A 15,578-nucleotide genomic window follows, 5' to 3' on the forward strand; every position below is an offset into this window, starting at 1 on the left:
CTGCCTCTTTCTCTCTGTCTTTGTCAGACATGAATACATATTCAATATCACTCAGGTTCAGTGAAGTGTGTGTCACACCGTATATCATGGAGTGGCAGGGCAGCACTAAATCACAGAGCAGGTGAGTGACAACAGGAGAGGCTGTGACAGAAGAAGCACTCAGATCTTTTACTTAAGTTAACGGATGAAAACCACAGCATTGAAATACCAAATATACTTAAAGTGACAAAAGTAAAAGTACTAATCATGAACAATGGCCCATTGAGAGTAATGTTCTTCATAATGTTGGATTATAATTATTATATTATATTATTATAGTAATTAGTCACAATTTCTTGGCTGATTATGCTTTGCAATATCAATCTGATTTTGAAAAGTTAATAACTTAAGGTGTCAAATACATGGAGTAGCGACACAATTGCCAAAAAGTGTTGGCATTGTGCACATTTTGTTCATTATTATGTAGCAGATTTATTGAAACGTTACGTTTCAACAACTCTGTGGGTAATGTGTGGCTAGCTTTAGTCTCTAAAAACGCTTGGTTATGGTTAGAGTAAGATCAAGTTTTGGCTTAAAAAAACCCTGTTTTGGGGGGGAAATTCAAACTGAAAACACAGCAATGTCTGGTTAAAAACAGTTGCTTTAGTAAAATGTAGGCTAGAAAAGCAGTGATGTGTCAGTAGCAACATCTGCTTCTCCACACAATCCTTGCCAGAAAAGCAGTGATGTCTCAGTAAAAAACAGTTGCTTTTGTTGGCACTTTACTGGCTAGAATTGCGCCAACATCTCTATAATAAACAACTGTGTTTTTGGTGCAATCCTTCCTGCTAAAAAAGCAGCAATGTCTGTGTAAAAAATCTTCTTGAGATACTATCCTGGCTGGAAAGCCAGCATTGTCTCTGTAAAGAACAACTGCTTCTCCTGGCACTTCCCACTGGAAATGCAGTGATTCCTCACTTAAAGGACCACAGCTGTAATGGCACAGTCCCAGCTGTAAATCTAGCTATTTATCGGTAAAAAACATCTGCTTTTTGTGGTGCTATTCTGGTTGGAAATGTAGCAGTGCCTCAGTAAAAAACAACCACTTTTGTGGTGCTATCCTCGCTGGAAATGCAGTGGTGATGGTGGTAGAAAACAACCACTTTTCTTGGCATAATCCCCACTGAAAAATTTCTCAGTGTCTCAGTTACCAACAACTACTTTTCTTGGCACTTTCTCTGCCGGAAATGCTAAGATGTGTCGGTAAAAAGCAACCACTTTTATTTGCACTATCCTGGCTGGAAAAGCAGTGCTGTCTCAGTAAAAATCAATTCTGTGGCACAGTACCTGCTAGAAAAACAGCAACTCCCACTCTTGTTTGGTGCCTAAAAAGCCACTGGAAACAAAGTAATGACTGGCTAAAACACACCAGTTTTGTTGTTTGAATGTCTCTAACAGTTGTTTGCAGCTTGGCAGGCACCTCACTGAGGTCACACAGCATTTACCATCCTCTTCACCTTCTTATAATACAGTCAGCTCACATATTGCTTCACTTTAGAAATGTTGATATGTGTAAAATGTGCAAATGAAACAAGGGTGGTTTGCAGAGAGGTAAAATGCCAACATATTCTTCTGGCGACTGGATTGGTCATGGAGTAAAAAGTTGCCTCTGGGGCGCTGGGTAGCTCCTTTGGTAGAGCCCGCGCCCAATATTAAGAAGCTACTTGTCCTTGTCCCAGCAGCCCTGGGTTCAAATCAGACCGGCGGCCCTTTGCTGCATGTCATCCCCACTCTTTCATCCCCATTTCCTGTCATCTCTCCAGCTTTCCTGTCATGTAAAGGCCGTAAAAGCCCTGAAAATAGTTACCTCTGTATTGTAGTGCAATGGAAGTGAAAAGTACGTGGAAATAATCAAGTACAGTTCAAATACCTTAAAAATTGAACTGAGGCACAGTACTTGAGTAAATGTACGTGGCTACTTTTCACCACTGAGTAGAGAATGATTTGTTTGTGAAGTGCAACATTGTGCAGGCAGTTAAAGAAATGAGTCCAAAGTTGGGAATGAGACATTTTCTACCTGAGTCAAAGAAACACTGAGGAAGGGTAAACCTGTGCCATTTCTTTGTGAATGCACAGAACTTTCGCTTTAATTACCGGAGTTACTGGTGACAACTTGACAAACAATACATTTGCACACAAATGTCTCATTTAGGAAATAGGAGGCATCTAGGGAGATCCTGTCTGGAGCCTCCGCATTAATCAAAGCCATCTGTTCACATTGCAAGCTTTATTGAAACCCAGCCATCGCAGGCTGGTTTATCCTTCTCCAGATGAACAATTGCCTTGCCTAAAGGCTGGCGTGAAGAGGGTTTTAAGATGGAGAAATGGCTAAATGATTTTTTGTGCGTTTAAGCAGAAAATTTTCCAACAATATAATGGCTATTTTGTGGAAGATAAAACTTTTATATCTGCTACTTGTTTGGCATCCCAAAAAACATATTTTCTCTGTATTTCTATCATGCGAGCTTCAATGGATTTCCATACAAGTCTTGTGGGAGTCACAGGGGGCAGATGCATTGACATCTCCCTTTTTTCTCTTTCATTAAGCGAGAAAACTGATCTGCTGGTTTTCACAACTAGGCTCAAAGTCCCTTTACCTCAAACATTTATGAGGAATATGCCAGCAGGGCACTGCACCTTTTCCACCCCGTGGTCTGTCTCCATCATGTATAAAACTGAAAGTGGGGCCTGTCCACTGTGTCTGCAAAAACGCAGTGCTTTTCTCTGCAGCTGAGACTAAGAGGACGTCCATGAGAGCGCACTTGACATGAAAGCCACTAATGATCCACTCTCTCAGGAGGCTAGCAGTGGCCAAATGATTGTTCTGTGTGTGTGACTGTCACAGCTACCCATATTAATAAATCCAAATGCTTGTCTTTTTGCTGTCAGTGTAACCTGCTGGTACAGAGAGAACAGCCAACTAAAGGTGGATCCAAAAAAATCTCTTCTCCCTTTCCATCCATTCCCATGAGATTCTTTTTCAAGATACCTGCACGCACTGCAAAAACGCCATTCCTGAGCAGTTCAGTCCACTGCTGAGTCTTAAAATCTTGCCTTCCTTTAAGCAAGATAAAAATATCCCTGACAGCCACTGTACATACTGTAGGTCTCCAGTAGTTACCGTAAATTAGTTATAAATTTAAGTGCCACCAGTTCTAAGTCATTTCCCAATATAGGTCTAAGTTGTCACAAGCAAATGAGCTGGACTGATGGGAAATTTGGTGCAGAGAAGCATGTGTGCTTATGTCATGCCGTTTTATTCAGTGGCAATGCCTGAGGCAAGAGATAATTAGACACCGTCATGCAGTTATAGCAGAAAAGCTCTGTGTGACATGCCACATCATCTGGTTGAGTGTTTTTTAACCGCTGAAAATGTTTCCATTAATTTTATATATTCTCCCACATTTGATTTATTAATTTCTTGTGTAGAATTCTCAGTTTGTTAAAAGAAACTTGATTATGAAAGCTCAACTGCACCTCAGCTCTCTTAGGGAATGTTTGTTTTCTATGACAGGGGAGGCAGTTCTGCAAAACAGGAGGAGGCTGTTCAGATAATATTTTAAGCACTGGGGAGAGAGTTTGTTTTTTTTTTGTTTTTTTTTAATTTGGCTTAGGGGTGGGATATTCAACTTTTAAATGGTTGTATTTTGTGGTTATTTTACTGTAGATATCCTCAGAAGTGCCAAACCTGCAAGTGGTTTCCACAGAGTGCTCCATGGATGATGTTTTTTTAGGCTGACATGGAAGTTATTGTGGCCCTAAAAAAGCCTATTGGATTTTTCCATTGGCTGTGGAAAAAAAAAATGTGGAAAAATGAGTGTCCGGGCTGCCTTAAAATTTTAAGTTGACTGGATTTGACAAGTTAATAAATTTTAAGGCAGCCTGGACACTAACTCAAAGTTAAAGTTCATTTTGCAGTATATGGGTGTGCTTTCTTAAACAAAATTCCAAAGTCAAACTATTTATCATCGCCAAAAACTGTGAAATATGATTATTTATGTTGAAAAGAGGGTCATGCATTTTCCCCGAGTCACCATGGTAACCTGAAGGAAAAATATTTGTCGCCCTGGGAGAGTCATGATATTACAAAACAAACAACAACAAAAATTGAAATCACACCCTGGTCCCCATACTCTGATAAATAAAGTGATTAAGTACAGTCCCTAAATACTACTATTACACAAACAAAACACACAAAAAATGAGAACATGACCTCAATGGTAGGTACAGCCTCAACAAATGCAACACAGGATCTTAAATACAAAGTACATGCTGCATTTGCTTTTGTGGGCAGGTAATTACGATAATTAGCAGCATGTGGCTGCAATTACTGAGAGACCCCGAATCAAAGGCTCAATGGGCCTCGCTTCAGATGAAAAGGTCCAAACAGGACAGAGGTCACACTGATCTTTTACGCATTGTGCAGTTCAGAACCTACCCTACATTACATTGATTTTGGTGAATGCAAGAAAAGGGTTTATTGGAAAAAAAAATAAAATATAAATGGCAGAATTGAGCCAAACTTCCCCTTCTCTAAATTTTTTTGTGGATCTGTGAACACGGTGCAGGCGAAACTTGTCATGAGAAGTTTGAGTCGTAGGGGGTATAATTGATCTGTCGATCTGGTCAGAGCTGATCAGATCAAATCAATTATTGATGCAAGGGAAAGCAAACTTTTTTGGCCCAAGAACGACTAAGAATCGCTTTCTCTGTGTATGGCTTTTCACTGCTCTGTCTGTGCCCAAAGTACACTCTGTGCTCTAAGAGTGTGGTATAATGAATAACCAAAAGGTATATATACTCCAATAGAGCTTCTAAGGAATGGTCAAGCTCCAAAAATATAAAATCAATACATGGTGGCAGATGTTTTTATTGTGGCAGGCTGCCACAAATAAAAATACTGAGAATGAGAATGAAAAAATCCTGTTGACACCATTCATCTGCACTCTCTCGCTATACTGTGGTAACACAGGCCTCGTTACAAAGTAGTCTTTTAAGACTAATTGTTATCTTTACGCACCTTTTCCAAGGCTATATATTCCCTAAAAAAAATCTTTTATTATGTAGGATTAACTTGTCAGATTTTACAGTGAAAATATTTTTGTTTTTTCAAATTCATTTATTGTATCTGTGTCTCAGCAGGAACAACTAGCCCATTAGGGCGAGAGCAGGGACTGCATGAAGAAAGGGAAGAGGTAAGTGAATTATGAATTATAGAATACAGCAATTACGGTACAGGAGGTCATGGTATATCACAGCTTTGGAATGAAAGTTCCTTTCCTGCCTTAATCATGGTTAGGGTTAGTTTTTCCCTGTATTACCTTGTTCCCTACATTCAGCAAAATGTTTTGCTCTTTATCTATAATATATGATTTGAATATAGGCTATGATGACTAATGGTTGTGTAGCAGAAAAAAGTACATGACTTGTAAATTGAGTTATCTCATACTGGGTGCAGTAATGTGTTAAATCCACATGGGGGTGGTGTGTGTGCTGTTATGAAGACATGGACATTTGCATGGACTTGATGTGACTCATCGGTGAGAGGCAACATTACATCTAAGTAGTTTGCTGGTAAGCCTCAGGCTTCAGACGAGCAAATTCACGCCTGCAGCAAAGGCCTCTAGTGTTAAGGACTGTCTGTGGTGTGTTCACATCATACAGCATATTATTCACACAATAAAAGGACGAGATTAAGTGCAGAATGAATGGAATCCTATCATCATCAAAACCTGATAGGATGGTTGGCTTTCATCCCACAGATAGATGAACTTTGACTGCATGAATTAGCAACATGTAACTGGGAGCTGAAAAGGGACATAATAGGGAAGGCTTTTCTATTGTCTACCAGCAGCAATTTGCCCACTCATTACGAGCTGCTCCTGGCAGTCTGACCTCTTGGCTGCAGCAAAAACACTGACACAGACACCAGATCTCTGGGTTCAAAACCAGTTCATCTTTATTAGAAGAAATGGGGGGCATAAAAAAAGAAAAAAAAAAATGCAGTAAAATATTTAGGCCTCTCTCAAAAGGCGTGAATTTAGACAACGGACTGTGATTTGTCCAACCTCCGGTCATCCTCCGAGTAGCGTCGGAAAGTCTCTCCCAGCAGTGGCTCCAGGGCCTCGGCCGAGCGGTAGGACCGGGCACGCACGGCACAGGCGATGACACCGCCCACCACTGCCACCACCAGCACGGCCGCAACAATGGCAATGGTGATGATCTCGGACAGGGTGTAGGCACGAGCTATGGGAAAGGAGAGGAAGGTTATGAGGGGTTTTGTGAACGTGTGTGAATTTGTGTGTGTTGATATTCACCTGGCCACTGGACCTCATAGGAGTACCCAAGATTTTCTGGGGCAGGGACGAACATCTCGGCGTTGGTGACAGGAGGCCAAAAGGGAACCATGTTGAATCTGCGGTTGTGCCCAATAGGAGCGTTCTCCTCGGGGTAAACTACCTCACCTGCAGGATGAGAAAAATATATCTTTATCTATTTATTCTTCCTCCTGAGTAAGTATTTTGCATCTAGCTCAGTGTGCCTGTACCTGGTTGGTGCCTGCTGAGCCACTCATCGAAGATTGCATCAGTGAATGTGTGCAGCAGGACGAAGATAGGGTCATTGGGTGAGAGGTGAGTCTGCCCGCCCGTCCCGTTGAGGAAGAGGTGGGCCAAGTTGTGGAGGCTGCGGATCACGGGGTCGTACATCCCCTGGGGGGCGCTGTAGCCTATAGAAAGTACAAAACAAAACAACAACGCCAATAGAGCAAAATTAGGGACAACAACAAATGCTGTGTGGAAGCTAACCATATGTCCATTTAAGTGGAGGGTGTAGTGTGTGTGTTGCTCAAGCATTTCTGCAGTCTGAGCTTGATTAAACCGGAGTATCCTCTATAGGTTGATGGTATATGTTAAGTCGTAGGTGCTGCCTTAATTCTGACCCGTGTTGCATGGCATCTCACCTTCAATGGTGTTCCTAAAGCTCTCTGAGGATGTGGAGTAGTAAGGTGGAGTGTCAAAAGCGTTAAGCTCCAAACAGTCCAACACGTCCTGCGGCTGTGGCAGCCTCTGCACCATGGGCCGTGCCACGTTCCCTGCTGGGTTCCTCCTGATGGGACTGGTCTCTGTGTCTGGGTGATAAGGACAGAACCTAAGGTGAGAGATAGTATGGTCCAACTAAAGAGCATTGAGGTGACTAAGCTTGGGTGTTTAGTATACCAGGATATTCAGAAATTGGTAGCATGATTGATTCTCAATACCATCAGAAATACAAACCCTTTCTATTTCTCAGACAGAGATTCTGTATTGACCGAATGAGAATGTTTTCTTTAAATAATAACTTCTGTGTAGAAAACCTCCTGTCACGTACCCCCCCCCCAAAAAATTTTAAAAAATGCCAATGAACAAACTCTGCCTCAGTTGGTTAGTTTTTAGCCATACTAAAAAAGGGTCAGCTAAAAAAAAAGTCTGTCATTTTAAGTATATAATATATTCACAATATTTTCGTCATTTTAACTTGCTGCCAGACATGCCTTTCCAACAGGGAACTATTAATGATTTTATACGCAGTGCAAAGGGAGTTGCTAGTCTTCCCCAGCCTCGATTGGTTAGTGTGTAAGGTAAAGTGAACTAATTTTTTTTTTTTTTTTTTGTGGCTAAAATTTATTTTGCTGTGGCTCTTGTTCACAGCAGCCTCCATGCTGGTAGATTTGGTTTATCAAAGCAACACAGTACATAAAATAAGGACAGCAGAAATGTCAAATAGGTCAGACAACTGTTTAAACTATATATCTTTTAAATGTCAACATTACAGCTAAAAAGACAACCAAAAACTGTTTGCTGATTTTACAAAACTGCAATATATCAATTGCAAGTTGTGTACTTCTGCTGTATTGTATATAGTTCACATCACATGCCACCAGAGGTCAGTCTTTAAGTAAAAAAGCGTGGAAGCATGCAGACGTTGAGCGGTAGGGAAAACATCATAAGACTGTAAACACCTGGCTAGCAACGGCAGAGTGACTATTAGGAAAACCAGCATAGTTTCACATCTAAGGGGTTGATCAAATGCGTCATGGTGGGTGTTAGTGCTGCAAAAACGCTTTGGAAGTGCATCTGAAAAAATGACTGGGAGCGCCTGAGGAGCGGAGCTGCATGCACATACTGCGTGTGCATAATATAATATGTTCTATTTTACCCACCAGGAAGATTCATTTGGCTGCTCACACAGCTCCAGGCATGAGTTCTGCAGTCACTGTTTGAATAATGGGGAGACCTATCATTGTAAAGCTCTTTGTATGTAAATATAGACAAAATTAATTTCTCGTCCCTGTTTGCCATTGTCCTATTGTTTCTGCCACTGCCCCTGAGAACAAAACAGGAAGTACGTGGTGAGAAGTAAAGCCCGCCTCCTACTTGATTTGATTGGCTGCTTCAGCCAAAAGTTACATTGATGAGCAGTGCGACTCTACACCTTGAGCTAAAAATATTTTAACTTTTATGTGCGCCAAAAAATCCACCAGAAAAATGTGTTGCGCAGCAGCAAGAGAGGAGCATCCGACAGGCGCACTGTAACATTGGATAACAATGGTTTTGTTGGCAACGCTTATCTGGCGACGCTTTTCTGGCGTCGCATCTTTTTGTGATTGGCCATCAACTATTTATTTTGACCGAGTTGGTAAGTGTTGGAACAGTGGACTGTCAAGACTAACCAAGACTGTTTTAGGCAAGTTTTATTTTGTTTTTGTTAAGTTTTAATGATGTGTGTTTTACAATGAGTTAGCAAGGTAATTAACCTAATGTTAATCTTACTTTGGTGGAGGAGAAAAACTGTTTTTATTTGTCTGTTTAAAAAGGAAAATAGGAAAATGGGTGTCAAAATGTACTTTTCTACCAATTTTGAGTTTTTTTTTAAAAAAAAGTATTTGACTTAAAGAGCTCAGTGAGCTTGTGGAATGTAGCAAACTGCTGTGGGTGGTAGGTAGGTAGAAGCGCAGACCAATACCGTCAAATAAGTTACCGTATACTCTGGTGAAATTTCACAAATAGATACCACCCAAGCTTAATATCAGAGACAAAAGATGTCTTAAACGAGAAGAGTTGTAGTTTTTTTGGTTAGTGGGGCATCGTAGTTCAGATTGAGGCCAGCGGTCCCCACAGAAAAGCAAAGACGGATGATTAGAAATGCTGTGTTATTGAACTACTTTCTAATTCTATGTGGGAGACCAGACTAGTTTGATCAGCCTTAAACATGACAGCATGGCAGTTTTCTTTTTTAATTATTCACTAAAAGTCAACAGTAGTGAGTGGGAGCTCTGTGACTGAACACAAGTTTTTTTTCTGTCTCTTGCATGCATGATCTCTTTTTTTGTTCTTTCTCTCCCACACGTACACAAACACGCACGCACACACGAGCCCATAAACAGAAGGCTACATAACTGAGTTGTCTGTCTGTTTGAAGATTATTCTCTCAGATCAAAGAAACCAGTAGACTGCTAGATTCCTGTCTCCAACAAGCACATGCACAAATGAGGCAACCCCCCCTAACCCATTTAAGGAGACGTTGCTTGTTGACGCAGGAAATACCGGCCTGTCATGACTCTCTAAGGGGATTAATGAGACAGATCACTGACACGTTGGCCGCTCACATGTTCTACCTTTTATCAGCTTTTTTCTTATACATGTACAATTGTTCAAAAAGCACTCCCCCCGTCTTTACTGTGTTTATAGCAGAACACGAGGCCTACGCTAAAAGAGGATTGACATTCTTCTATTATTCCATAATACGAGATGAAAAATTATTGTATGAATAAGGTTTATTGGAAAGCAAAATTTGTAATCTGGTGCCAGCATGGAATGAGAGCCAATCTCTGCAAATCTGATCACACAAAGTCTACCTTATTACAGTGTTACACAGAGTTGCCTTATTCTTGTCTAAACCGCTTGACCCAGTGGGAATTAACACTTGAAAAACTGTATGTCTGCTATAGAGAAATTAGGCTCAGTGGGAGAAAAAAAATCCAGTGTGCAGTGCTTTGGATGCACGCAGAAGTTGTTTAACAAGTCAAGTAGTTTCAAACAAACTGTTAGTAATAGCGAGCAATAGCGAATGCGGCACAACAGCTGTGAGGCATTATTTATAGCAGCTTATGTTCTACATGCTCTCTTTATGAGCTCTTTGCCCTCTTTTCTGATGCAGCTGAGACTACGCTGTATATCAACACCGCTCTCCTGCATAGTGCCGTATAATGTGTGTGTGTGTGTGTTTGTGTGTTTCTGCGAGTGGCCTTACTGTTGCAGATGGTGCCCAAAGTGTCGTAGTCTTCCACACTCTCACAAATGACCCTCCACTGGGAGAAGACGGAGTTGGGGCTGATGGAGTTCATGTCGAAGGAGCTCCTGGCTCCGAGCAGGTCGTCGGTACAGATGTCACACTCGCTGCCTCCTATAGCAAAGTTCCAGTAGGGCAGGGCGAAGGTGGAGTCACCCAGCATGTCCTGCATAGATGGAATAATGTTTTTCACAATTGATCATCATTATTTCATTAAATGATGCGGTGTATTCCACTGTCTTTGGGCTTTCAATAGCTCATGATTTTTCACCACATCCCTCATTTCTATGCCTCTGTGCCAGCAAAAGCCAAGGCCGCAGGCACATGTTTTGGGGTTTTCTGTTCCATTCTTGTAAATGTGGTATCTAAATAACCCCTAAATAATATGGAATTTCTTCAATTTTGGCACAGATGTCCACTTGGACTCAGCAATGAACTGATTCAATTTTGGTAGTCAAAGCTTAAGGTCACAGGACCTTGCATTCATCTCATTTTTCTGCCCACTTGGACCAAGCCCCCACGAAGACTGCCAGGCTTTGAAGCAAATTTTCCATAGTGGCCAAAAATGGAATTACACTGTCTGGGTCCGCTGTGTGATGCAATGGGGCCTAGAAGGAATTTTTCCCATTGACGTACACTGGGAAAGATATGTCTACGGTACTGCGGAAGATTCGGGTGCATTCATACCGCTAGAGATTTTTTTGCTTCATGCAATACTGAGCAGCTCTCATAAGAATGAATGGGGCCCAGCCTGCATGCTGTATTCAGGTTTTCTTAATATATCCATGACTTAGACTCAAGAATGAACTGATAAGAATTTGGTGGTCGGAAGGTAAAAGGTCAAGGTAACTGTGGCTTTTGGCAATAATTCAAGAATTCACACAAATGTTGAATAGGACATAATAATAGAGTAATTACAGTTTATATCCAAAAGATCAAAGGTCAGCTGCACTGTGAAATCATAATATTCTGCAAAAACACTTTTCTGGTCATTAAATTACGACGTGTCAAAGGAACAGAACGGGAGACATTTGGGTCAGCTGTCCTGATTGTATAGATCTTCTGTGCTGCCGGGTTGAGGATGTGTGTGTTGAATCCATGTTTTCATAAACATGGATGTGAACTTGGTATAATTCTCTCTTACCTCTGTCTGTCCTCCCTGCCTGCTCCCTCTTCCTCCTCCAGGATAGCTTTCCGCTCTGTCTCCATCTCTTCAAATCCCCACTCTCTTTCCTTCCTCTTCTTATCATCCCTTCTCCTGTCCTCACTTCCTTCATCACTCCATCAGCCCAAGAGCTGCCTCTCCAATCCCCCCCACGCACCCCCCCCCACACACTTTGTCTCACTCCCTACCGCCCTTCCCTCTTCTCACCTGCATGTCTCTCTCCAGTTGCAGAAGATGAAAACGGTGCCAGGTGACAAAACCAGGGCCCTCATGGGAGAAGTCGACACCTCCAAAGCTGGCCTGGCCAGGCCCCAGGTAGGTTTTACTGACAGAGTAGTAGTGGCTCCAGACAAAGTAGTTATAAATGGTGATGTTCTCAAACTGCGGGGTGCTGCCATCGGGCCCAAACACCTCCTGGTACCTGCAGGTGAGAGGAGCAGCAGGGTAAATGTCACCTTGTGTTTTCTCCACACTTCTCTAAGTTTATCCTCATTTTTCAGTGCAGAAATCATATTGGCTGGATTGATGTGTGAGAATACATCCGTTTAGTTAAACTACAAATTAATTGACACTGCATGTAGATGAGACGAGTTGGTTTAGCACACTTCACTTTCCACTCTATTTTTCTGGCATAATTTGTTAGAATATTTAAACCAAACATAAATGAAAGGATGAGGTCTCAGCTATAAATAAATATGTTTTAATATACAGAAATGTTTTCTAAAATTAGGTGATTTGGGATTAAAGTCATGTTGTGCATTTCTGCCAACCAGCCCCATCAAGGGGTAGGTTGGCAAACATTATGGGTTTGGTTGGCACAGTGTGCTACAGTAACAACAACATGAAGCAACCAATAGAAACAAGAACCAGATAATATGAAAGTTCTAGAGACCCATTGCCCATTTTTAAAACCTAACGGCATTTTTAATTAATTTATTAGTAAAATGTCTAATTACTTTTGCTACTTACCATTCAAAATAGTAAGAATTTACTAAAAATATCAATTTTGTTTTAAAACCCCTTTAAAAAAGTTTAAACATCCAAAATACATTTATAGTTACAACTAATGATTTTACAGTTGGTTGTCACGTGTGCCAACCAATTATAAAATTGATGAACCCCAACCCTGCTCACATTTGACCCAACTTTAAGATTACATTATGGTGGCAGGTATCATCAATCATCACATACTTTCAAATCTTACAGCGTAGCTTATTCCTTTGTCTATTAACGATACCATTTTTCCAATATCTTACACAGTTTTATACATTAAGTCAACAGACTTTTTTTTTTTTTACTTTTGATTCTATAGAACTGAAATATTATCCTCACGAGAAAAAAAAAAGTAGGTGAATTTCAGATGTTTTGACATAGTGGATAAGTGCAAGTAAGGAAAACAATTATTTTTATATCACATTTTTTGTTTCTGTGACTTTCAAAGGACCATAAAATAGCTGAATGCAAACTAAACCCAGTATCCACTACAGTTGATTTCTGTGTTGTAGCTATGGAGGGGGCATTTGTCTTCAAATATGAGGCCTGAAGCTGAGATCCTAGGCATGCCCATTAATACAAGAGAATTTTAATTTTTTAATTAGGAGGTTAAAAGGGTTCTTCTACCTGCAGCTGAGAATTGCTTTTGAAAATTAATCTACTATAATCCTCAACTGACTTGGAAGGAGGTTATTCACAGATTTATGTACTGCTACTTAGAAGATTATAAATCCCTTTACTTCTATCCAAACTGATAATTTGCACTTCCACCTGCAGCTTGAACAGAGAGCTGACATGAGAAATTTTATGATTTTACTGATAATGTTCAAAACACAGCATGGATGTACCCGAAGCTATATTACTGAGCTTTCAACTGCCAGCTAAAAAGAGGCTGCAGGTCTTTGGGCAAAGCTGGGCTGTCTGCTTAACAGTCTTGATACAAGACCAAAGACTGGCTGAATAAAGATCATTCTCCCTTCAAACTTCTTTAATTAAATGCCCTTTTAAATATTCCTAGCTTTTAATCATAATCAATCCATAGAGAATCATTTGGGTAGTGTGATATACAGTAACTGAATGTACCGGCGTGTACAGATGACCAGGTCAGGGTGGACAGTCCTCTTAGCTTGATCTAAAGCGTTCACAAATGCCCGCTTTTCAGCTGCGCTCATCTGCATGATGTTCCTCCTGACTGGAGCGAGGTTAATGGGGTGGAGGAAGAAAGGAGGGCAGGAATGTTTGGTGAGGTGTAGGAGAAACAAAGGAAGACAAAAGAAGAGAAAAATGTTATTAAAAATTAAAAGAGACATAGTCTTTCCCTAACAATAAATGCTGCCCTCATTCCCTCAACTGATGTCTTTTCTTTCGCCTTCGAGGCCCGCTGAGATCTTGAAGCGTACAGTAAAAATTTTTAGGTTGCCAACGCTGCATCAACTTTCTTACCCACAGAGATCCTCTGATCACAGTTCGGTCCAGTCAGCCCGTGTCGGCACCGCCCACAGTCGAAGCCGCTGAAATTCCCATTACACTGGCAAGTGCGGTTGAAAAATCTCAGCGGCCACCTCTCTCTGTCATCACGCCCAGCATAAGGGTACTGGGGCCCGTGGCGCCGGTTGTCCGCCGCAATGGCCACACACTGCCCCCTTCCTGTGCTGGAGCCACACTCGTCCCCTGCCACTCCTGTAGGGGATGGGCAGCACTGGCCACTCAGCAGCCCCGCGGGAGTGACACACTCCCGGGGAAACTGGGCCAGCGTTAGGGTGGCACACAGGGTCACCACCAGTATACCCGCTCTCCACGTACTGCCAAAATCCACACAGATGGAAAATGAGTTTTAGGTGCATGTGGTGAGTTAGAAAAGGGGGAATAAGGTAAGAATAAAGTAGGTTAGATATTTTAGAAACACAAAGAGAGTAGACAGATATTACATTGTTGTTTCACATCCATCCATCTGTCTTTTTCTAAACCACTTATCATGTTCGGGGTTGTAACGGGCCTTTCCCCGCACACATTTTTTGGTAAGATGAAGACAAAAAAATTCAATACTCCGCAGACATGCACTTCAATTAAGCTCAAGAACAACTCAGCTGGGTTTGTGTTCTCTTGTTAAAGCCAATTGTCTTAACATTATTCCGAAACTTCACTTCTTACACGCCCCTGCAGGCAGTGCGAGTCATTATTCATAATTCACAAAGCCATTAGCTTTCAACTCTTACAAGTTCAGAAATGCTTTCAACAACAGACGGCAAGAGATGATTTGCTTCAACCTTTTTTTATGTAGTTAGATTTGCTTTGTCTTTTGAAGCTTGTTGATTAGGAGTGAATGAAGGAGGGACTAATAGTTTGGCAGGAGCAATTATTTTTCAACAAAACAGTGATAACAGCCATTGAAGAAAAGTTGCCAATTTAAGAAAAAAAAACTTGGGGGAAAAAAAGGATTTTACATGTTGCACTTTTGCTAGATGCTGTACACTATAAATGATTGAATGCACTTCTCAACCGTAATGCTCAGCCACTGCAACAAAGGCTGTTATGTGGTAATCTGTCGTACATCCATCATCTGAAATAAACTTTTTCAGTCTTTAATTTCGCCAATAGCAAATTGTGCATCAGTCTCATATCCGCTTTCAGTTTGTAAACAGTGCAGAAGCAATCACTCACGCTGTTAATTTTCAAGACTTATTGCATTTTATAGTTCATGATGTGAAAAATGATCAGTGGAATGTGTTTCCCCTACCTCTGACTGTGCATGCTGCTCCTCTCTCTGCAGAACTGTAAAGCCCCCCAAGAGTCAGCCCATTTCCCTCTGCTGGCTTAAATAGCTATTGAGCGCATGACCGGACCTCTCTGGAGCTTGTGTAAGCGCACACACACACACACACACACACACACACACACACACACCCGACACACTTGAGGCTTCAGCTACTTTTTTTTTTTCAAAAACTCATTCATATGCCTTGTGATCATAACCCAAATGACGCCAGTCTGCGTGGTCACTCGCACAATAAAAAGACTCAACTGTGAGATTCAGTCAGTGAATTCAGGCACT

General features: G+C 41.3%; 1 protein-coding gene across 1 annotated transcript; it reads right to left on the minus strand.

The window, feature by feature from the left end:
* Positions 1-5,974: 5,974 nt before the first annotated feature.
* On the minus strand, positions 5,975-15,355 carry tyrp1b (tyrosinase-related protein 1b). Its single transcript, XM_042485595.2, has 9 exons — positions 15,264-15,355; positions 13,970-14,328; positions 13,610-13,718; positions 11,741-11,954; positions 10,330-10,534; positions 7,001-7,168; positions 6,587-6,766; positions 6,357-6,503; positions 5,975-6,285 (listed from the first exon to the last, which is right to left on the minus strand). The coding sequence occupies exons 1-9, from the start codon at positions 15,275-15,277 to the stop codon at positions 6,080-6,082; spliced, it is 1,602 nt and encodes a 533-aa protein (XP_042341529.1). The 5' UTR covers positions 15,278-15,355; the 3' UTR covers positions 5,975-6,079.
* Positions 15,356-15,578: the final 223 nt, after the last annotated feature.

This window comes from Plectropomus leopardus, chromosome 3 (assembly GCF_026936395.1).
Source record: "Plectropomus leopardus strain MGB_pleo_1.0 chromosome 3, ASM2693639v1, whole genome shotgun sequence".
Lineage (NCBI taxonomy): Eukaryota > Metazoa > Chordata > Actinopteri > Perciformes > Serranidae > Plectropomus > Plectropomus leopardus.